Raw genomic sequence first — 23,782 nt, 5'->3', positions numbered from 1 at the left:
AATTCTGTGCCTTTCCACAGAACCATTCATTAAAATCAAAATATAATAGTATAGAGTTACTGTATCATATAGTTCTTTATATGAAACATTTACTATATAAAATTGAGACTTTGACTATAACTTTAACAGTTCTCACTGTCAGCTAGCTGAATAATTATAACTTGACACAAAACAAGTAAAATCAGAAAATCTCACTTCTTGGAAAACAATTTTTTTAATTATGGAATCCCATTAGTTACATTTTGTAAGGCACTAAACAAATTATAAACATCATTTATATTCACAAATTTCTGTGTGCATCCAAATCTACCCTATCTTTATAAAATAGATAACTTTAGATTTGGGCTATTTTGTACCCTGCCCTTTTATTTTGTTCAAACGCTGCACAGGCAGCATTTTAGAAAGTATTTATTCAAAACTGACTGCATATTTATTTTACAAATTTAAGCAGAAAAATAATAGCAGTGCTGAGATAATTTGAAATATTTTCTTATTGTAGCACAAAAATAAAGAACATGTTTATTTTAAAGAATATTGCAGGAATAAAGCTGCCAATTATTTATGAATTACAGAAATAACTTTTACCCTGCATTCTTACATTGTCTGTACAAAATTGAACAATTGTACCACACTATCAAGCAACACTCCCTCTAATTTTTTTTACAACTGCGCAGACCAACCATTGCTCTGAGTAGGAAATTATTACGTGGCCTGAAAACTGCACGGAACTTAAATAAAACTTTATATAGAAGAACATTCCAGATGCGTGGCAACAAAGGTTATGTGTGCAGCAGCATTTCAGTTACTGCGTTGCCACAGCTTAGGGGGAACAGTGCTATCAAGGAAATGTTTGATTCTGTACATTCTTCACATTTACGTTTATAATATCATTCAGATACAATTCTATGAACCCAGAGTTTCAAAGCAGTTTACAATCGATCTGAAATATTTAATTTAAAATTAACTTACTTGATCAATTTATACTTTGTAAATTGTGCAAGTACTGTGTTACACTACTCAGACCAAAAATCAGACTGTGCAAAGTCTGAGGGCTCCCTTGTTGTTAAGGAACATAAAATGAAAAAATAAGTTATTTAACAAGGAGTGTCTCCATATTGAAAAAATGTGAATAAATTGGATTATAAATGGACAGATTTTAAAAGCAAACTTTTGATGTTAAAGTAACATTTAAACCTTTTCTGGACACAAGTAGATTCATTTAGAACTAGACATTCATTATTAAACACAGATGTTTTTGTTATTCAACGTTGTATTTAAATTCCTAAACTATCAGCAATGCAAATATGATAATGGTCCAATCTTATTTTGTAGTCCTTGTTCTTTCTGAGAAAGAAAACATTATTCAGTGCTTTCTATTGAATGCAGAGTTTTGTTGATTGCTTCAGAGAATGTCAGGATGTTGGACGATCATTTATTCCTTTGGAAGAAGATTAAGATATCAACTGACTTTCTTCTCTTGTTGTCGGTCTTTCATGCCTTATGTTGGGTGAGTCTGAACTATATGATGACGCAAATATGGAAATCAAACTATACCAAACCAGCTGATATTCAGACCAAGTTCAACACAGTTTTCCTTGTGAAATATGGAGCATACTCTGGGTCCTCAATGGTGATTGCTGAAACAGGTTTCTTATTTCCACTGAATTTCATTTCAACTGTTCACTTAAAGAATGTACTCTATTATGAGTTTGTGCTTAAAGGACAGTTGACAATGATTTCTTCACCCTCCAGCCATTGCACAACCTATTTCTTCAGGCCTTCCTGGCGATTTTATTCCTCTAGCCTCTGCCCTCCCGCTCCTCGGAAAGATGATCCACTCGTAGTTCCTGCGAGAGGGCGTTTTTCTGTAGCAATGTAAATAAAAACAATAGAAAGCATCAACACATGGATGTGTGGAATAATAGAGGACTATTTGTCATTGCAGGCTATTTTCTCATTGGGAAATTCAATGATAGGGACTTTTTCCGTTTGTTTAATCTTTCCAGTAAGCAAAATCTCCTCAATAAGCATCCATAACAGGCCAGAGAAATCCAATTATTGGGCTGAAGAAGCAGATTGAGATTCAGCCCTTCTACTGTCAGAGGAAGCAAACAGCAGTACCTAACAGATTGATGGGCTTGGTTTATTGGTGCCTTTGCTTTCTGGTGCTAGAGGAAAGGGCACAGTGAGGTTGAGTGGATGGTTCAAAGGTGTGTTCAAAACTTCTTTGAAAAAGTGCTATATCCTCACGGACTTCTGGCTGTGCAGAACGGCAGAATAGCCTTTGGGATGGTATTGTTAACAGGAGTCCATGTAATGGGAATGCAGACGACCTACATGTTGGAGATATGTATGAAAATTCTGCATGATACCAGGGGACATTTACTAAAGATGAAAGATTAAAGTTACAGCTTTGAGAAAAATCAGTGTCTCAGACTCCTTGGCAGCAGCAAATAATTTTGGACCTTAAACTAATGTCGGAATAGATCTTAAACACTGAAACAGATCTTAACTAAATATTAGAGGCTGCGTTGAACATTGGCTACTTAAAGGAAACATTTGCACGGAGCATCAGTCTCTGTACTGTGACTGACATCATTCTGCATACACAACATTATGTCTGCATTTTTGATCAATTTCATTCATATAATGGATAAAAGTGCAGAGTTATGCAAGAGATTTATGTATTGTATTATACTTACTGTCTGACTTCAAACTTTCAGTGGTCTTTTTGCGGTTCATTATTTCTACATTTAACCAGAGGAATAAAACTTACTGCATGATATCTATCAAGTATGAAAATGCCAAGCCAATTATCCTGCTTTACACAAACTAAAGTTTAAAAACTGCAAGTTTTACCTGAAATTTTTAATTGCTAATAACTTATTCCACATTGTATATATTGCTATTCCTACATAACACTGTAGTTTTACTTGGTATTAATGCTAAGTTTTCTGTACACTTTTTTGAATTTTTAATATAAATGGACTGATAAGAAACTAGATTACAATAACCAATTGGAATAAAAACAGGGTTTGGACAAGCAACAGACAATAGAGGAAATTATGTTCAGTTTAAATGTAGTTTGTTGAAAGGTAATGACGGTGAGACATGAGATAGATGTTCTAAATACGAATACAGACATGCAATTTCTTTTGAAAGGTGCAATATTAACTCCTCTCTCAATGGATGTTGTCTGTCCTATGCAATATTTCTAGCATTTCTTAAAATTTCAGATTATCAGGAAAAGTACCTTGCCTTAAAGCAAACAAAAATTGATAAACACATACGTGCAACAAAAACAAAAATTCAAACTAAAATTTAAACTTGTTTGTTGATGAATAAATATTTAGGAGCAGTTGTATATTGGAGCAAACACTGCTACAACTGTATAATGATGCATATACCTTAGGATGTTTGAAAACCAAGGTTGAATTGGATGGCAATGAGGGGGGCAAGAAACCTGATGAAATAAATTAAAATGAAACAAAGTGAAATCATAAACTGAATATGGACAAATTATGGATTAATGTAAAAACTGGGTATCATTGCAGTGACATAATCAGAATTGTGATACACATATAATGGTAATGGCCTGGAATTCCAGAGCACTTGGGGGTAATCAATAAGACACTTGGCTGAACACAGATGTTAGTGCTGTCTCCTGGAAGCGACCCTGGCCCCTTTGTGACTGGGGCCTGTGCAGACACAGGGAGGTTCATATTTTGAATACTATCCTGCAGTGCTGATTACAGTAACTGCTACAACAATTAAGTTTGAAAATTTTACAGCTTCTAATTTGGCGTAAAAATTTAAACAAAACATTAAAAAAAAACAAGACAATAAGATAAAGCATTCGGCCTATCAAATCTTCTCTGACATTCGATCATAGCTGATTTATTTTCCCTTTCGCCTCATTCTCATGCCTTCTCCTCATAACCTTTGATGCCCTTACTAACCAAGAACTTAACATACACTTTAAATATACCCAATGATTTGGCCTTCACAACCATCTGTATTAATGGATTTCAGATTCACCACCCTCTGACTAAAGAAGTCCCTCATCTGTGTTCTAAAGGGACACCCTTTTCTGAGGCTATGCCTTCTGGTGCTAGACTCTCCGACTATTAGAGCATCCTCTCCACACCTACTCTATCTAGGCCTTTCAATATTCAGTCAATGATACTCCTCCTCCCCCCCCACCCCACCCACTGTCCTAAACTCCAGCAAGTACACAAACACTCCTCTTACATTAACCCTTTCATTCCCAGGATCCTTGTCATATCCCAGATTACCATTCCACATATTTCCTGCCAAAGCACAAATCATTTCAATATTGCCCCTTACCTCCTGGTGCAATTGGATGCATTAGTCTATTCATCTGGACATTCCAGTGTTTAACATGTGAACTTGCTTGGCGTAATTTTCGCTGTGCAGCCTACAAGAGGAGAGATATTTTCCAGAAATCAAATGCTACAGCAATTTCAATAACTACATACTAAATAGGAAGTTGACTGATGACATTCCCAAATAGATACTCAGAATAAAAGACTTAATTTGCTGAGATGCATTTACTGTTACATCGTTACCTGAAGAGAAGCAACCAACATTTCATTAAAAGGAAGCACTCTATTGATATTAATGTATTCTGATGCAGAAAGATGTGTACAGTTGGGTGGGCCATGCAAGGTACCGCCTAGCAGAATTTATAGAACAGAACAAAATGACCCAGAAATTGCCATTGTCACATTTTGTTAAATCTCAGTGCCATGTTCTTATTTTGAGTTCTGCAACGTGTTAACAACAATTGTACTTTTTACTTCTTGGCTTGTTGAGATTGGGAATTTTTTCAAAGTGATTGGTTGCTTATCTAGATATCTGCTGGATACCAAGCATCCTCAAGCTAACGCCAACGTTAAGCAACATCAAAGAAGCAGATACTCGAATGCTCCAGCCCTGAAACAACTTCCTAAGACGCTGAAGTTTAACTCTAAAGTACACTTTATATGCTAATGTTTGGCGCTAATCATAAAATCTAGACAATTATCTTTGAGCAGCATTTTGAAATTTCAATCAGCATCTAAATTCAAATGTTATTCATTAATAATTCTCACTAAAACAAAAGATATACTTTTTCTACAGGATATTTGTATTCATATTAAGTGCAAGAGTATGCAAGCCCTTGTTTCCTTTTGTCTTCTTGTTCAGTGATATTCTGGATTTTGATGGTGATGTTTTCCTTTTGGACTTTCAAGACATTTCATAAAGCACTATATAAAAGTTTGTTATCAAGATTTATTCCAGGGTCTGCAAATGGATGGTGACAACGCAGACAGAAGATTGGATAACTGACAAGAAACAGTCGTGGAGGGAAGAGTACAATGAAGTTCCCTGGGGGAGAGGGGTTTGTGCTAGGATCCTACTTAATACCTATTAATAATTCCTTAAAGTGGCATCACGTTGATTTAGATGCGACAGAACAGGCGGGATTAAAGGAGGAGGGGTGGTGTTACTAGTCAGAGAAAATGTCACGGGCGTTAGTTAGGCATTTGATAAGGTCCTGCACAGGAAGTTGGTCAAGAAAGTTCAGTTGCTCGGCATTCAAGATGAGGTAGGAAATTGGATTAGACATTGGATTTGTGGGTGAAACAAGAGAGTGATAGAAGATGGTTGCCTCCCCGACTAGTGGTGTTCCACAGGGATTGATGCTGGGTCCATTGTTATTTGTCATCTATATCAACAACCTGGATAGTAATGTGGTTAACTGGATCAGCAAATTTGTGGATGACATCTAGACTGGGATTGTAGTGCACAGTGAGGAAGGCTATCATGGCTTGCAGAGAGATTTGCATCTGCTGGAAAAATGGGCTGAAAGGTAGCAGACAGAATTTAATGCAGACAAGTGCTAGGTGTTGTACTTCAGTAGGACCCACCAGGGTAGGTCTTACACAGAGAGCGGTAGGGCACTGAGGAGTGTGGCAGAACAAGGGGATCTGGGAATCTAGGTTCATAACATGTTGAAAGTGGTGTCACAGCTAGGTAGGGTTGTAAAGAGAGCTTTTGGCACACTGACCTTTATAAATCAAAGTACTGAGTACAGGAGATGGGATGTTATGTTGAAGTTGTGTAAGACGTTGATGAGGCCTAATTTGGAGTATTGTGTGCAGTTTTACTCACCGACCAACAGAAAGGATATATGGTTGAAAGAGTACAGAGGAAATTTCAAAGGATGTTGCTGGGCCTGGAGGACCCGAGTTATAGGGGAAGATTGACTGGTTTAGGACTTTATTCCTTACTATGTAGAAGATTGAGAGGAGTTTTGATCGATATATACAAAATTATGAGGGCTATCAATTGATGGTTTGCTTATAGGTAAAGGGTGAGAGGTGAAATATTTAAGGGGACATGAGGGCGAATTTCTTCACTTGGTGCAAGTGTTGAATGAGCTGGGTCCACAGTCAGCATGAGCCAGCTCATAGGTCAGCAAGTGCTGTGCTTTTCCACCCACCAAAAAGGCAAAACAGAATTATTCACAAAAAATTTACAGCTACTTCCGTGACACCAGAAACACAAGGTGCACGGCCAGAGCATTCTGACCATAAAACTCTGCACATTCACTCAGTACGTCAATGAGAGTGATGCCTCTCTTCCTGAAAGGTTGAATGTCTTTTACACGTGGTTTGGTACACAGAACGTTGTGGTGGCGAGGAAGACCCTAGTCAGGGTCAACCAATGTAAAGCTGTGCCGCCTGATAACATACCTGGTCAGCTGCTGATGGACTGTACAGCTCAGTTGACAGAGGTTATAACAGACATCTTCAACATCCCTCTAGCACACTCTACTGTCCCCACAGGCTTTAAGGCAGTCCACTATCATCGCATTGCCCAAGAGGGTGCCAGTAAACTGCTTCAACAATGATGTGTTTTGAGCATCTGGTTATGGACTGCTTTAAATCCCATCTTCCTGCTAATTTTTGACCCTTTCCAGTTTGCTCATCTGCCAAATTGGTCTGCTGATGATGCCATGACTTCTGCCCCCCAATCTGGAAGATGGTGTCAGGATGCTGTTTATCCACTTCAGATCGGTGTTTCATATGATTGTCTCTCAGAAGCTGGTGGCTAAGGTGTCCTCGTTGTGTTTCAGCCCCTCTCTCTGTAACTGGAACTTGGTCTTCATGACAGAAAGGGCCCAGGCAGTCCGTGCTGGCAGCAACATCTCTAAGTTCCAGCACGCTGAGCACTGGTGCGTCCGCAGCCCACTGCTGCTCACGCTGTCGACGCACACAGTATGGCCAGATCCAGCTCAAACTGTTCACCGATGCCACAACAGTGTTTGGCCTCCTCGACAATGATGAGCAGATGGCAGCCAGAGGTGGTGTGGACACAACAACTTGAGTCCCAACATGGACAAGACTTCAGGAAGGTGCAGTCTGACAACTCCCCACTACATGTAAGCAGGGAGAGATTAGGAGTACCAAGTTTCTGGGAGTGTACAATCTTACCTGGTCCCCCAACAGCACCTCTCTAGTTAAGAAAGCACCGTAGTAGTGTCTTCACTCCTGAGGAGATTGAGGTGAGAGAAGCACAACTCACACCTCCTGACCGTCTGGTACAGGGATTGCAAGGCATCTGACCACAAGTCCATACTGTGAAGATTGCTGAGAGGATCATCGGGGTCTCCCTTCCACCCATAGGAGTGCAGCAAACAGCCTTCGCATTGTGAAGGATCCCTCCCACCCGTCCCACAATCTCTTTAACCCCCAACCATCAAGCAGGAGGTACCATGGCATTAGGACAAGGACTGTTAGCTTCTTCCTCCAGGCCTTGAGATTACTGAATATCTTTCCACCACTCAGGTCTCATCATTTATAAGCACCAGTAACATTACAGTTTCTGTTAACTTGCGTCATAAATGCAACTTATGCTAAATGTCAATCTTTTGGAATACATCTTATTATTTGTTAATTTATTTGCAGTAATATTACTTCATGTGTTATATGTACTATATCGTGCAGCTTGGTCTGCAGGAAAGTTGATCTGTTTGGCAGTAGACATGTATAGGTTCAATGACAATAAACTTGAACTTGAATAAACTGAGAGATCTGGTATTATATGCATATAAATCCTTGACATTTTTCAAGGCAGGTTGAGAAAGTAGCAAATAAAGCATATGGAATTCTGGGATTGAACAACAGAACCACAGAGCACAAGAGCAAGGAAGTAATAATGAACCATAATCAAAATACTGGTATGGCCACAACTGGAGTGTTATGTCCAATTCTTGGACTGAAGAATCTGGTGTCCTCCTTGAAACTGCAAGAGGTTTTTAAAACAAAGAACATCAAGAGAAATTACTACCCTTTGTTGCAAGGATCAAGAGCAAGATGACAAAAAAAAATGGCTGAACAACTAAATATGGAGATTCATATTGGATGTGAGACTGGCAAAGAACCTGATCAGGTGACAAGTCTCTCGGTGAGCATTTTGGAGATGTGTTGGCTTTCATTAGTTGCGGGATTGAGTTCAAGAGCCGAGAGGTAATGTAAGCCTGATAAACTCTGATTACACCCCACTTGGAGTATTGTGTTCAGTTCTGGTCACTTCATTAGAGGAAGGATGTGGGGGTGCAGAGGAGATTTACAGGATGGTGCCTGGAGTAGGATAGGTTGAATGAGCTTGGGCTTTTCTCTTTGGACCAAAGGAAGAAAGAGGTGACTTGATCGAGATGTGAGAGCTGGTAAGAGGCATCGATAAAGTGGACAGCCAGAGGGGAGGAAATGGCTAAAACGAGGGGGATAAATTTAAGGTAATTGGAGGAAAGTAAAGGGGAGAACGTCAGAGGTAAGTTTTCTCTTTGCACAGAGAGTGGTAAGTGTGTGGAACACACCGTTGGTGGCAGAAGCAGACCTATTAGGGATGCTTTTGGAGACCTATTAAATGAGATCCTTAGATAGGTAAATAGATGAAAGAAAAATGGAGGGCTATGTGAGAGAGAAGAGTTCAGATTGATCTTGGAGTGGGTCAGGTCAACTGTGTGAGCCAAAGGGTCTGCACTGTGCTCAACTATTCTCTGATTTATGTTCTGTGACACAAAGAAAACCCCTTTTATGTGGCAAGTGGTTAGGCTCGGGAATGCATGGCCAGTGTAGTAGTGCAGACAGATTTAATTAAGATGTTTCGAAAGGCATTGAATAAGTGCAAGGAGAAACAAAAGATGGTTTTGGGAAGTAGAAATGGCAGTTTTGATAAAGCAGCCAGCATCAACGGAAAGGCCAAATGGTCTGTAATTGTTCTGTAATTATGAATGTAGCTGTTATAATTACAACATTCATTACATTTTTAAATAGTTAACATAACATACAATGAAAATCATGGGTTATTTTTCTCTGAGTTTTTATATTCTGTACTATTATCACACACTGTCCAATGATTAGAAAGTATTGTTTTCACTTGTGACAATACCTTGCCACACAGAGTGATTTAAGTAACAAACTAGACACCAGCCCCTTGTTAATCTCAGAAACAGTGACTATTGTTTGAGTCCTGAATTACACCTACCACCACATCCTGGTCTGCTCGCTGCCTGTTGACCCGCACTTCCTCCAGTTGTTTCTGAGCCTCCTCTAAAATCTTGGTTTTATTTTCCATTTCTTGCTTTAACTCTTGCTTTTCTCTCTGGGTCTTTATTATTAGCTCTTCCTGCTCTTCCTTCAGCTGCATGAGTTCTTTCATCTTCTCTTCCTCCTCAGTCAGCAACCTAATGCAAAACAAACCATTGATGGATTTGAAAGACAACTTCAAAGCAGTGGGAACACACTCCAGTGACCTAACATGCCTTGCTCCTGCATGGGTCCAAGTACCATCTTTGGTAAGGCAGAGTAAAAGCTGGGTACCATCTCAACCCAGGGTTTTGAGACGGAGAGATACACAAGATGTTAGCATTACTGGCTGAGAATATCTTTGACTTGTATAAGCATTGAATAATACTTTGGATCTGTCCAAAACATAACATTTTTTGAAAACTCAGCTAAAGCATTTAAAAATCAATTTTAAACACTGAAAGCAATGGAACAATAAAATAAGCTGAAATAAATATAACTGCACAGATTAAACCACACACAATCTGAGTGGGTAAACTTCCCATCAGGAGAACTGAGTAGCGCAGAGAAGACTGAACAATGCAAATTCACGGCAGGGTAAAAATGTCTGTCAGTGCAATAAAACATGAATCATTTCTGGCAGTAACAGCAGTGTTGGGTCAAAAGATCCAGCTCACAAACAGAAATCATAATGGCCCAACTTACTGGCAGTTTAAAAACCACTGAATGCATTTAGACTTCTGCCTCAAAAGTTGGACCAGTTATTATTAAGGGATTAGCTGCTACCGAATGATGAATTTTCAAGTTGTACTTTAATTTTGTTTATGGATTTATACATCTCACATACTGATATGGTTAAAGTCTATTCATTCCTACAGTTAGCACTTCCTCGATAAATCAGCTGTGCGCATGAAAACAACTGGGCCTCAAAACAGCTGCACTAAAAATCAGTTCCACAACACCTCATCCCAGTGGAGCAATTAGCAATCCAGTGCAGAATGCAAATAACCACATTTGGTTTAGCTTAGAAAATGTAATTTTATATTACTTTAATGTTTTAATATGTTCTATGTGATCACTTACGTCAGTGCACAGCTCCCCCTCACCAGAACTAGTTAAATGTGATTTATAGAGTCACTTTAAACAAAATATTTTAAAAGCATGTTTGAATCAACAATACATTCTTACACTTCCCCTTCCTTTACTAGACAAACGCTGATTTTGTTTTCTCATTAAACCCATAACAAACTAATTAGACATTCATCATTCCCTAAAACTTGCAATCAAATGAACCTATTAAACTCTGCAAAAAAAAATGATGCGAATGAATCAGGTTTTAGTTCACTTGAGAAATTCAAAATCTTTAAAGTATGGTCACAACAAAAGCTGAAGTACATTGTTCAATTAAGCAATTATTTATCAATGAAAGCACAAAAGAAACCGCAGATTGTTCTGTTTAGGTAAGGGTAAGAAAAGTTACTGAAAGTTGACTGGTTTAAGCAGATTATTGAAACATCAACAATAATACGCATTTCTCTTAAAATGTTAATCATAAAAACACTGTTAGAATCCTGTTTTGTGTTTTTCTCCAAATAATAACTAAAGTTAGGTTTCTGTGCTATGACATGTGAACTTGCTATCAAAAAGAATAATTAAGGTCAATATCATAAACACGCTCAAGAGTAAACCGCATAAGCATTTGAGAGAGAATGCATGATAATGAGATGAAGCGACTTGAGGTGCAGGAGGTGAGCGAATGGTTTGCTTCTGTGCTGCAAATTGTGTTTAATACTTAACTGGCCTGATGGATATTCACTTCTTGGCCAGTAAGGCCGCCTCCTCTTTCTTGGTTGTTTGATAATCTTGCTTTCTAAACACAGCATCAGCCACTTGTGACATCACAAACACATGTACCCAAATAACAACTGTTTGCTGGTTGTAAAGTGAAGTCGGTCTTCACTTCTTGACATGTAAATGGGAAGTTACCACTAATCACCTTGAGGATGAAACAAGTATTGTCTAAAGACCGGCTTTGCAAACTAGCTTTATGGATAGTAGATGTTTTGTCTGGGAGAAGTATGGTTCAGCTCACTACAACTGCTTTAATATAGCTCAAGATGCAGTACAAGACAATGGGCTGTTCCAAACAGACAAGCTGACTCTCAATTTGCTTGGTTCCAGGAAGCTTGCAGAACAGATGGAGAATGTTATTTAGCATATCAACAACTATATGTATTTACAGTTGGAAGGTTTTCTGTGCTCAAGGAAGTTAGCTTCACAGCTTTACAGCATTAATGGCGGGGAGCTGAAGAACTCTGTCTACAAAATGGTTTTAGTCTGGTTTGAAAGGACATCTGAGGAAGTATCATATGCGTGTGAAGTCACCCAAGTAGTAGGAAAAGAGCAGTTCAGGCTTATTAGGAATGTTGAAGAACATGAATAATAGGAAGATGTGGTGAATAGAATCCAGTCCTCTAGTTTTGGTTTCTATGACAGACGACTTACCCATCCACATCATGGTATTTTTTTCTTAGTTTATAAGATTGTACCTGAGTTTAAGAAATGCTTTGTGTTTTTTTTTAAAGTTTGTAATTGGGAAATAAATGTTTAAGATAGAAATGCTCTGTGTTTTAAATGTGCACATAAGAATGTGTGGAATTAAACATGTACCACTATAAATAAATTAATTGTACTTTAAGCTGCTTTGTAAACTGGAAGCATCTTCTCCTTGGCAGGGAAGGAGGACTCACTGCTCAAATAGTGGCTATTGGCAGCTAAAACTTGCCATAGAGAACAAGCAGGGAAGTAAACTATTTTTTGAAGATTAGGGGTAGTTAGAGTATTATCTCCCTTCAGTAAGAATATTTGTGATTATTTATATCCAATAGGGTTTAAGATCTTTGAGCTTAAATCCTTCGTGGTCAGCAAACCCAATACCATCACAATAGCAAATAAAAGAAAGTGCATTTTCTTATTGCACAGGATTTCATAAGACATATATAATTTAAATGAGGCAAGAATGTAACTCCAGTTTTGTGGGAGATGCTCCAAAACATATGCATTTGACATTTCAAGGACTGCTATTAGGCCAGTATGGGCCAATGCCCAACTTCATTTTCAAGCTCCATACATTCCAGAAGACAACTTGGGCTACCCTTTCTCTTTTAAAGTTCTTTTCTACAAGTTACTTCTCTGATGGACTGAGATCTTTTAACCTTTCCAGACTGGGAATACTGGACATTTTGGGAAAACATCCTTTTATATTTACATTTTACAGCAAACTGAAGAAAAAGTAATCAGGAGATAACTGAAGAAGAGTATTACACAATTTGCAAGGAGATTGCAGGGGTAGCGAAGCAGAATACACATAACAGTGTATACACAGTGACAACTTTAAACCAAATGGACTGTAGCCAGCCTTAAAGAACTCTGGTATAGGTAATGGCACAATCGTAGGATCAAATCATTGACATATTTGATGTTTCCCAAGATATCGAATTTAAACAAAGGTGAATAATAGGATTAGTAAAGATGGAACCAACAATCTCATTTATTTTAAGCCTGATAACGTTGCTGAGATTAAAGAAAAATTCTATGAATAGTCAGTCTCCAAGTGTATAATAAATTACATGGTTTACATCCAGACACTACATTGATACAGTTTGCTGGTGCAATGTTTATTTAACACTACAGTAACACTGATGGCTTACTACTGCATGTAAAACAATATTGACAGTGATAATAATCCAACCAGCTTCACTACATTAGTAGAAGCACATGATTGGGAGAAGGGTAAATGAGTTAAAAATTTTCAAGTGTAACATTTCTAACTACCCGTTGGTGATTACTATATGCTCGGGACCTGTGCATTTTCCAGAAGTTTCCACCATGGTTGACAATATTAGCAACAAAAAGATAAGTACTGATTTTCCTGTGAGACACATATTAAATTGAGAAAACTGAAAACCAAGAATAGAAGTGTGGTTATATATATTTAACAACAAAAAAACCCAAAGTAGTAATTGAATGGTAGTAGGCTTGTGTTTTGTAAACCCAAAGCTTAGGAGAGGAGTGAGTGAAGTATTCTTTGGCAAAGGAAACTTAAAAATTTGAGTAGTTGATGGTACACATGGTTTTAAAAAATATTTCTTCTTTTCTCTCCAAGATTCATGATTATAATTAACATGTTAGTCATTACCAAGGAATCACAAATTAATCGTGTATCAGTTCTACTCCATCGTTTTTCTATCACATATATACATGCAGATTAAGTGTAGGCTGTTCGGCCCTTCGAGACTTTCAGCTATTTCAATGAGGTTATGGCTGATTTGAATATAATGATAATTCTCAAAATAACCTTTTACTCCTTGCTTACTAGAAAACTATCAACAAATATTCTGTTCACACCACCCTGTGAGGAAGAGATCTTCAGGGCATAGCCATCCTTGGAAAAAAAGAGTCTTCCTATTTTTAATCAGTGGCTACTAGTTTTTTAAGCTCTTCCACAAAAGGACTCATCCTCTCCACATTCACTCAAACAAATCTACTCTCACTTTCCTCAGTTTCAACATCAATCAAATTACTACTCAACTGTTCCAAACTCCACTGGACACCAGTCTAGCCTGCAACCTATCCATTATATTTATTTATATATATTTATCTGCTCGCTTAAGAGTCCAACAATTATCAGCCAGCATTGATGGATTCCAGTTGCACTAACACCGTTTCCCCATGACTGCAATGTCCTGGTGAAACCTTTCACCATGCTCATCACTGAGTGCACAAAGATTTGCACGGAAGTCGTCTAAACGGGAATGCAGAAAATGAATCGTTAGTGACATGTTGCACCTCTTGGTTTTGTATGCATGAAGCATGATAACAACCAGCTGCGTGTAGTTTGGTGTTCGATAGTTGCTAAGAAAAGCTTCAGCAACATCCTTGAATGTCTTCCATGCGATTTTCTCCAGTCCCACTGGAAGTTCTTCAGATTGCCTGTCATTGATGACCTGTTTGATTTGTGGACCAACAAAAAAAATGCCTTCCTTGATCTTGGAACCAGTTATTCTGGGAAACATCAGTCTCAAATATTGAAATCCTTCATAGAAATTTATATCTGTCCTGCCAAGCAGCATCTGCCCCTGCATGATAGCAAACTTTTCAGCTAACATAGTGGGCAACTTTTTAATTGACTTGAATTATGAATTGAAAGAACAAATGTAGTCAATTTTTTTAAAAAAAGTGTGTGTAGGGAAATTTCATGGTGAATTTCATGATCAGCAGCACAAAATCTATAAGATATACCAAAAAGTATTTAGGAAGCAAAATCTTTGTTGTCCGGTGTTATCAAGGTATGTTTATACAACCTTGACATTTGTCTCCATGCAGGCAGCTCCAGAAGTAAGAAACCCAATAAAAACCCATTAAAAAAACACACTCAATGTGCAGAACAAAACAAATTGTCCAAACAATAGAAGTAAGTAAATAAAATTCAGAACTGAACTTCATGAAAGTAAGTCACAGATAGGAAGCCAGGCCTCGATGCAGCCTGCTCTGGAGTCAGCAGTTACAGACCACAGCCTCGAATCGCAGAGCAGTGACACTCCAGTCCCCACACCCTAAACTTCTCAATCTGGCCCAGCTCTTAAATCATCCAAACCTTGCTTTCAGACCCAGGTCTTGCCGCTTCGATATACTCTCAGGGCCAAGCCCCACTGCCTCAATTCAGCCCATACACGACTATTCCAATTCGGCTCGACCTTTCCTCACTTTTGGCCGACACACCACCTCGGTTCTGCCACATCAAATTGCCCCCAAGGCTGCTCCAGCAACGGCCATATATTGACTCATACCCTGCTCTCCAGCTCAGAGTCCAGCACCGTGATTCAGTCCAAACACACCACACTGCAACTGTCCTGCACCTTCGAGATTTCAGTTTACACCACAAAAATGCCAGATTGTATAGGCGGTTCAACAACTCAGCTCCAAGAGGTAGGTTACAGGCTATTGTTTGCAGTGATCGTTTATAATAAAAAGTTTGATTAATAAAGTATTTTTTTCCCCTCTGGCAAGTATTCAGTGAGCTTCACCAACTCCATCTTAAAATCAGATGTTTCAGATTTTTCATCAATATCATGTAGATTAATGCTCTTTTTGAATCTGCAACTTAACTTTTTAATTTTCACCTCTTCTCTGTGCAATCCTTTTATTTTTGTCTGCACAACATTTTCTTTGTATGTGTCCTATGTTGTTGCATTTTCTGCAAGTTTCACCTTTAATCTACATTGGTCTGGTGTACATGAGCCCCTGCCACAACGGTAACACAATTTGTTTGGCCAGGCAGATTTCTGTTTAGATTTTGCAATTAATGTTCATGCTCACTTTCACTCCTGACTGCATCTCTTACAGCTGTTTCCATTGATACAGCGACTTCAACTGCTCTTTCAAATGTGATTTGTGCTTCAGTTAGATGTTTTTGAAAGCTTCCTTGTAAGATTCCACAAACTAAATGATCTCTCAGTGCATCATTAGGCAAGTAGGTCTAAGTGAATTTATTACCAAAGTACATAAACATCACTATATACAACTCTGAGATTCATTTTCTTACGGGCATACTCAATAAATCCATAATAGAATAATAAACATAATAGAACCAATGAAAGACTGCACCGACTTGGGTGTTCAACTAGTGTGCAAAAGGCAACAAACTGTGCAAATACAAAAAGAAACAAATAATAAATAAATAAGCAATGAATAGAGAACATGAGATGAAGAACCCTTGAAAGTAAGCCCATAGATTATGAATGGGGCAAGTGAAGTTGAGTGAAGTTAACCCCTTTGGCTCAAGAGCCTGATGGTTGAGGGTTAATAACTGTTCCTGAACCTGGTGGTGTGTGTCCTGATGGCAGCAGTGAGAAGAGAGCATGTCCTGAGTGATAGGGTTCCCTCATGATGGATGCTGCCTTCCAATGACAACGCTCCATGTAGAAGAAATGCTCTCAATGGTTATGAAAATATGCTTTCAATGATTCCGCTTATGAACCCTAAAGCATTTGGCAATCAACTACGGTTTTGGTTCTAAATGTTCTTGCATTACGTTCACAATATCAGCAAAGCTCATTCTACCTGGACTGGTTTGAGCTGTTAAACTTCTAAGCAAATTGTGTACTTTTCCACATATTGTACTCAGTAACACTGGTGTTCACTTTTCATAAGCGACTTCATTTGCTTCAGATATTGCTCAATTACTTCAGTATATATCATCCAGTTAATCAAACACATCTATCTTTCCAATGTAGCCTGCCAATTCTGCTTTTTATAAAATTTATTATCACCCAGTACTCAGTTCATGAACCTGTGAATTTTATGTTTTTTGCTTTTATTTTCCTTTAACTTGAACTTCCCTCTTCCCCTTCCAAAATGACATGCACAGCACTTTAAAAAAAACTTGAACATCTCTGTCTTCCTTTCCAAAGAAAAAAACCACGCCGCGCATCAAACACAGGAACTAGGATGACTGTGTACTTAGTTTCTTTTTAGTAGGTGCACACGTAAAACATGATGATATAATGGCATAAGCCATTCTTACATATAACTCGTACTGAATTAAGTCAAAAATGCTTAATCATACAATATCTTTACAAGATTACTCAAATATTACCGAAATATTAAATACACCAGAGGTACAACATTGTGGGCTGAAGGGCCTGTACAGCGTTCTACTGTTCTATGTTAATTGGAAAAGTGACCTAAAGAATGGTAGATGGATCTTAACTCAGAGAATTGATATATTTTTGGAAGTTAAACCATGGCAGGGTTTGCATAATAAATGACAGGCCCCAGGGGAGTGTTGTAGAACAGAGAGATACATTATATGGGTATAAATACACAGTTCCCTCAAAGTGGAGAAACAGGTCGGTAAAGTGGTGAAGGAGAGCTTGTCTTCATTGGACGAGAATTGGTACAACATGTTACAGCTGTAGAAGATGTTGGTGAGATCATACCTGGAATATTATATGTACTTCTGGAACACCAAGAAAGAATGTAATTAAGCTAGAAAAGGAGCAGAAAAGATATACATGGTTGAAGGCTTGAGTTGTGAGGAGAGACTGGATAGGCTAGATTGTTTTCCCTAGAGCGAAGGAGGCTGATGGGTAACATAAATAAATTGGATGGTCGCTGTTTTTTTTTCCTCCTTAGGGTAGGGAAGTCTAGATCTACAGGGAATAGGTTTAAGGGAAGATTTAAAAGGAACCTGAGAGGATTTTTAAAATATATAAACACAGAGGAAGTGGTACAGGTAGGTACAATTCCAGGTTCATTGATAGGGAAGGTTTAGAGGGTTGTGGACCAAATCCAGGCAAATGGGACTAGCTCAGGAGGCACTTTGCTCAGCATGGGCATAATTCTAATACTTTCATTCTAACCTTTCACATGCACTTGGACACCTAGACCTCCCTGCATTTCAGAACTCTTACAGTCTCGCTCAATTTAGATTATACACATATTTCTGCCAAAGTAGATAATTATACAATTATCCACATTATACTCCATTTGCCTGACATTTACCCAATTCCTTAACTTTACCAATACCTTTTAGTAGTCTCCTCATGTTCAACGGACTTTCCTGCCTATCATTAGGTCATCAACAAATTTAGCAACCATACTTCCAGCCCCTTCAGCCAACTCATTTTTCCCCCAATAATGTGTAGAAAGCTGAGGCTCTAGCACCAACCCAGTCTGTGGCTTTCAACCCATTATATTTGGATTAAGAAAAAGACCCATTTATGCCTATTTTCAGTTTGCCAGCCTGTCTTCTATCCAAATCAATATGTTGTCTTGTACATGATGAAGTTTTATTTTCCCACAACGATCTGGATGATAATGTGGTTAACTGGATCAGTAAATTCGCAGATGAGACTGAGATTGGGGATGTAGTGAACAGTGAAGAAGGCAATCATGGCTTGCAGTGGGATCTGAACCAGCTGGAAAAATGGGCTGAAAATGGCTGATGGAATTTAATGCAGACAAGTGTGAGGTGTTCAGTAGGACCAGCCAGTGGTCCAGTAGGTCTTACATAGTGAATGGTAGAGCACTGAGGAGTGTGGTAGAACACAGGGATTTGGGAATACAAGTCCATAATTCATTGAAAGTGGCATCACAGGTAAATAGGGTCATAAAAAAAGCTTTTGGTACACTAGTCTTCATGAATCAATGTACTGAGTACATGAGATGGGATGTCATCTTGAAGTTGTACGAGACATTGGTGAGGCCAAATTTGGTGCATTTTTGATCACCAAATCAAAATTACAGGAAGAATGTAAGGTTGAAAGAGTACAGGGAAAATTTCGAAGGATGTTGCTGGGTCTGAGTTATAAGGAAAGATTGAATAGGTTAGGACTTCATTCCTTGGAACGTAGAGGATTGAGATTTGATAGAGGTGTACAAAATTATCAGGGGTATAGATAGGGTAAATTCAAGCAGGCTTTTTCCACCAAGGTTGGGTGGGACTACAACTAGAGGTCATGGGTTAAGGATGAAATGTGAGGATTAAAGGAAACATGACAGGAAACTTCATCACTCTCCGCTGAACATCGACGGCTCCTCGGTAGAGATCATTAACAGCACCAAATTTCTTGGTGTTCACCGGGCGGAGAATCTCACCTGGTCCCTCAACACCAGCTCCATAGCCAAGAAAGCCCAGCAGCGTCTCTATTTTCTGCGAAGGCTGAGGAAAGTCCATCTCCCACCCCCCATCCTCATCACATTCCACAGAGGATGTATCAAGAGTATCCTGAGCAGCTGCATCACTGCCTGGTTCAGGAATTGCACCGTCTCAGATCGCAAGACTCTGCAGGTGAGGTCAGCTGAGAAGATCATCAGGGTCTCTCTTCCTCCCATTACAGACATTTACACCACACGCTGAATCCGCAAAGCTAACAGTATTGTGAAGGACCCCACACACTTCTCACACAAACTCTTCTCCCTCCTGCCATCTGGGAAAAGGTAACAAAGCATTTGGACTCTCATGACCACTGCGTAACAGTTTCTTCCCCCAAGCAATCAGACTCCTCAGTACCCAGAGTCTAGACTGACACCAACTTTCACACACACACACACACACGCAGACAACTGAACACCACTCCCTTTGAAATTTTTGCTCATTTCTTTCTCAATTCCTGCTAAAACATTGTTTACATTTACATTATTTATTATTATATTGTATTACTGTGTCTATTTCTTTCTCAATTCCTGCTAAAACATTGTTTACATTTACATTATTTATTATATTATATTACTGTGTCTATTGTCTTGTTTATTAATTATTGTTCTGTCTTGTACTTTTTTGTGCACTTTATGTAGTCCCGTGTAGGTCTGAAGTTTAATGTAGTTTTGTGTTGTTTCACGTAGTTTCATGCAGCACCATTGTCTGGACGAATGTTGTTTCGGTTTTACTGTGTACTATACCAGCAGTTATGGTTGAAATGCCAATAAAAGCGACTTGACTTGACTTGATCACAGTAAGGGTCATGAGAGTGTGGAATGAGCTGCCAGCGCAAGTTGTGCATGCAAACTTGAATTCAACATTTTAAAAAAGTTTGGATAGGTACATGGATAGTAGGGATATGGACAGCTTTGGTCCAAGTGCAGGTTGATGGGAGAAGACAATTTAAATGGTTCGGCATGGACTAGATGGGCTGAAAGGCTTGTTTCTGTGCTGTACTTTTCTATGACTTTATGACTCACAATGACCTTTTCAAATGTCTTCTGGAAATTTAAGTACATTTTATCCTCTGCTTTCCATATCAATGCATGGCAATTAACTTGTCAAACATGATTTCCCTTTGAAAAAGCACATTGACATTGCCTGATGCATTGATTTGTTTTCCTAACTGGCACACTGAAATATCTTTAATAACAAATTTCACATTTTATGACAGATGTTAAGTTAACTGATCTATAGATTCCTGTTTTCCAAAGTAATAGTTAAATTCATTGATACCTTTAGATCTAGCTTTAAGTAAGTCTGTATTTTACTCTTACCTGGTCTGTGCATATCTCTTTGCTTCCTCGTCCTGCCGAGCAGTAACTTCAGCATGAAGAGCCTCCTCCAGCTGTTTCTGCAATTCCTCTAGTTCATGAATCCGCTTTTTCTGACGGTCCGCCTCTGCCTCCTTCAATTCCATCTCTGCTTGCATGTTGGCTCGAGCCTGAAGAAGAAACTGTGTTAGTAAACGTCTCAACTGGCAAAAGCTGCACGCTGTTCTGGGTTACTGGTCCAGTTACTTTCAACTGAGATCCATTCCAAAATATCACATCTGAGAGACGGGATGACAATTGCCCTTACTGTAACAGTAATCTCACTCCTGTTCCTAATGCCATTTACTCAAAACCACCAACACAAAATTGACCTCTATTTCACTCAAGCAAGTGTCAGGGAAGTTGGTGTAGGAAGTGAGAAAGTATCACATGGGGATTTTACAATGGCAAGGGCTGAGAAAACATGGAGGCATGTTGTCCAGCAGTATTTACTATAGTACTATATAATAATGCATGGTGCTACAATACATGAAAAAAATTGTTGCATTACCTGCAAATAAGTTCCTTCATCTCATTCAACCCTACCCAAAATTTCAATCAGAAATAAATACTTATTTGAATTAAGTAGGAGCAATTTGTTCTCCAACACTCTGAAAGAAAATTCTTCCTTTTCCTTATGTCCTTTTTAATTCTCCTTTGAAGCACACTTTATTATTCACGTACATGGTGAGGGCCCTCCAAGAGGATCACAACATTGTTATGGGTGAAGGCTTACATGCCTCAATGATCCAGACAGCTATACTGGCTAGAGTCAGGGCTTTTCGCTTTGGCACTTGGTAGGGTCACCCATGCCAAAGGGCAGAGGTCAGACAAAGAGTGGTCCACTGGTCCTCCTAAGTTCGGAGGTTAGGCTTGGGCCAACAATCCTGTCTGGTAAAACAAAATTGTTATGGAAACAGCAATGACGAGTCATTCCACCATGGCTGATTTATTTTCCCTCTCAACTCCATTCTCCTGCCTTCTCTGACACCCTTACTAATGAAAAACCTATCAGCCTCCACATTAAATATACCCACTGGCTCGGCCCCCACAAATGTCTGCAGCAATGAATTCCATAGATTCACCCCTCTCTTTCTAAAGAAACTGTTCTCCAAAGGGATGTCCTTCTTTTCTGAGGTTGTGCCCTCTGGTCCTAGACTCTCCCACATTAGCAGAAATATCCTCTTCGCTTTCACTCTGACTGGGCATTTCAATATTTTGATAGGTTTTAATGAAATCCCGCATCATTTTTTAAAACTCCAGTGAGTACAGGCCCAGAACCATCAAGCGCTTCACTCCTCATATGTTAACCCTTTCATTCCAGGGTTCATACTCACAAACTCCCTCTCGAATTCCTTTCTTAGATACAAGGCTCAAAACTGCTCACAATACCCCAGTGCAGTCTGACTAATACCATATTAAACTCCATCTTTGCACTCTTGCTCATGTATCTCATTCACAGGTCCTTCCATTTCTGTGACTGGAATTCAGTCAAACCTTTCTTCCCTTCAACCCATCATCTCTGCCACACCGACCCTTCTCCCACAGTGCCCTCCTCTGTCTCTAGACAGTATTCTGTCAGTCAACATTTTCCAACTTTCCCACCACTACCAGCTGGTAACGAAGTAATCTGAGGAATTTTCCACATCACAGACACCACATGCACGGAATTTATTGTATTTACATACTTTCTCAACTAAGTTAAAATAAACAGAAATTGGGTGAAGAGACAAAAGCTGGAAAGAATGAAAGTATTCCTCATATTATGTAAAAACAAATGTTGTTCTTTACAGAAATATCAGAACAAAAATCCTCAGACAGAATTAAATGGGTAACAGGTTTTCCAACAAAGCTTTCTCCCCTTCAGTTGCCACATAGAAGTGACGTTGGAGACCTCAAGGTACCCCAGACGCTTTCCCGGAGCGACCACCATAGAGCCTCGTTGGTGGCCATCCACAGCTGCCGGAAGTGAGGCCTCTGCCGACGACCTCAGAAATCGAGCCTGGGGCTCGGCTGGAGCGGAGGCCTCTGCAACTGTGACTCAGTTCACGGACTTGTTTCAGCCGGCAGCCCGGCCCTCTGGGATTAAGTGTCGGCTTCGGGGCCCGACACAATCGACAGCCTGGGCCCCCAGCAGTTGAAAGTGGTAGCGGAGCCTCCTCCGTCACATGGCCTGACCTGGGGCGCCCAACGACGTGACCCGCCGATCGATCCCCGCGGGACGCGTCCACCAACCTCAAAGAGCTGCCAACAACACACTGCATCGATGGAAACCTGGAAAGATGCACAAATTATCGAGGAAGCATGGGAAAAGAGCTGGGCTGCTGGTCAGATTGAAGCGGAGGGGCTTTAGGATCCCTCTGCCCACCATCCTACTAGCTAATGTGCAAGCCATAGAGAACAAGGTTGATGATCTTAAAGCGAGACTCACCTACTGCAGGGAGATGCAGAACTGCTGTGTATTCTGTCTCACAGAGACCTGGCTCTCCCCTGCCACACCCGACAGTGCCATCCGGCCAGAGGGATTTTCGATCCATTGGATGGACCGCACGTCGTCTTCGGGCAAGACGAAGGGAGGTGGAGTCTGCCTACTGATCAACACTGCGTGGTGCTCGGACACAGTGGCACTGACAAGCTCCTGCAGTCCGGACCTGGAACATCTGTCGGTGAAGTGTCGTTCCTATTATCTGCCATGGGAATTCACCTCGGTCATACTGACAGCGGTCTACATTCCTCCCCAGGCAGACGTGGAGTGTGCTGTGAATACACTGAATGCCAACATCAGTGAACTTGAGACCAGGTATCCCAAGGATTTGCTCATTACAGCTGGGGACTTTAACCAGCCAACCCCAGAAAAGCGCTGCCAAGGTTATACCAACATGTCTCCTGCTCCAGTAGAGGCCCGAATATACTTGGCCACTGCTACACAGCCGTCAAGGATGCCGACCGTTCCGTCCAACGACCTCACTTCGGAAAATCGGACCATCAGGCCGTACTCCTCCTCCCGGCTTACAAACAGAAACTGAAGCGGGAGGTCACGGTGTCAAAAGTGGTGTCGCGTTGGACAGAGGAAACGGATCAGGTCCTCCGTGACTGCTTTGAATCGG

General features: G+C 39.7%; 1 protein-coding gene across 3 annotated transcripts in view; it reads right to left on the bottom strand.

Annotated features, from left to right (window-relative positions):
* Nucleotides 1-201: 201 nt before the first annotated feature.
* LOC132381227 (differentially expressed in FDCP 6 homolog) overlaps nucleotides 202-23,782 on the bottom strand; it is a 180,286-nt gene continuing 156,705 nt past the window's right edge. For 2 of the 3 annotated variants that reach the window (XM_059950576.1, XM_059950578.1), the window contains 5 exons: nucleotides 20,640-20,806; nucleotides 9,559-9,757; nucleotides 4,348-4,438; nucleotides 2,703-2,747; nucleotides 202-1,865 (listed from right to left, as the gene is read on the bottom strand). In XM_059950576.1, the coding sequence (XP_059806559.1) occupies nucleotides 1,792-1,865; nucleotides 2,703-2,747; nucleotides 4,348-4,438; nucleotides 9,559-9,757; nucleotides 20,640-20,806 (576 nt within the window). In that variant the 3' untranslated portion in view covers nucleotides 202-1,791. The remainder of the gene's footprint in view (nucleotides 1,866-2,702; nucleotides 2,748-4,347; nucleotides 4,439-9,558; nucleotides 9,758-20,639; nucleotides 20,807-23,782) is intronic. The other variant, XM_059950577.1, reaches the window with a different exon arrangement.

This window comes from Hypanus sabinus, chromosome 25, assembly GCF_030144855.1.
Source record: "Hypanus sabinus isolate sHypSab1 chromosome 25, sHypSab1.hap1, whole genome shotgun sequence".
In the NCBI taxonomy this organism is placed as follows: domain Eukaryota; kingdom Metazoa; phylum Chordata; class Chondrichthyes; order Myliobatiformes; family Dasyatidae; genus Hypanus; species Hypanus sabinus.
This window is presented reverse-complemented; position numbering and strand designations above follow the sequence as displayed.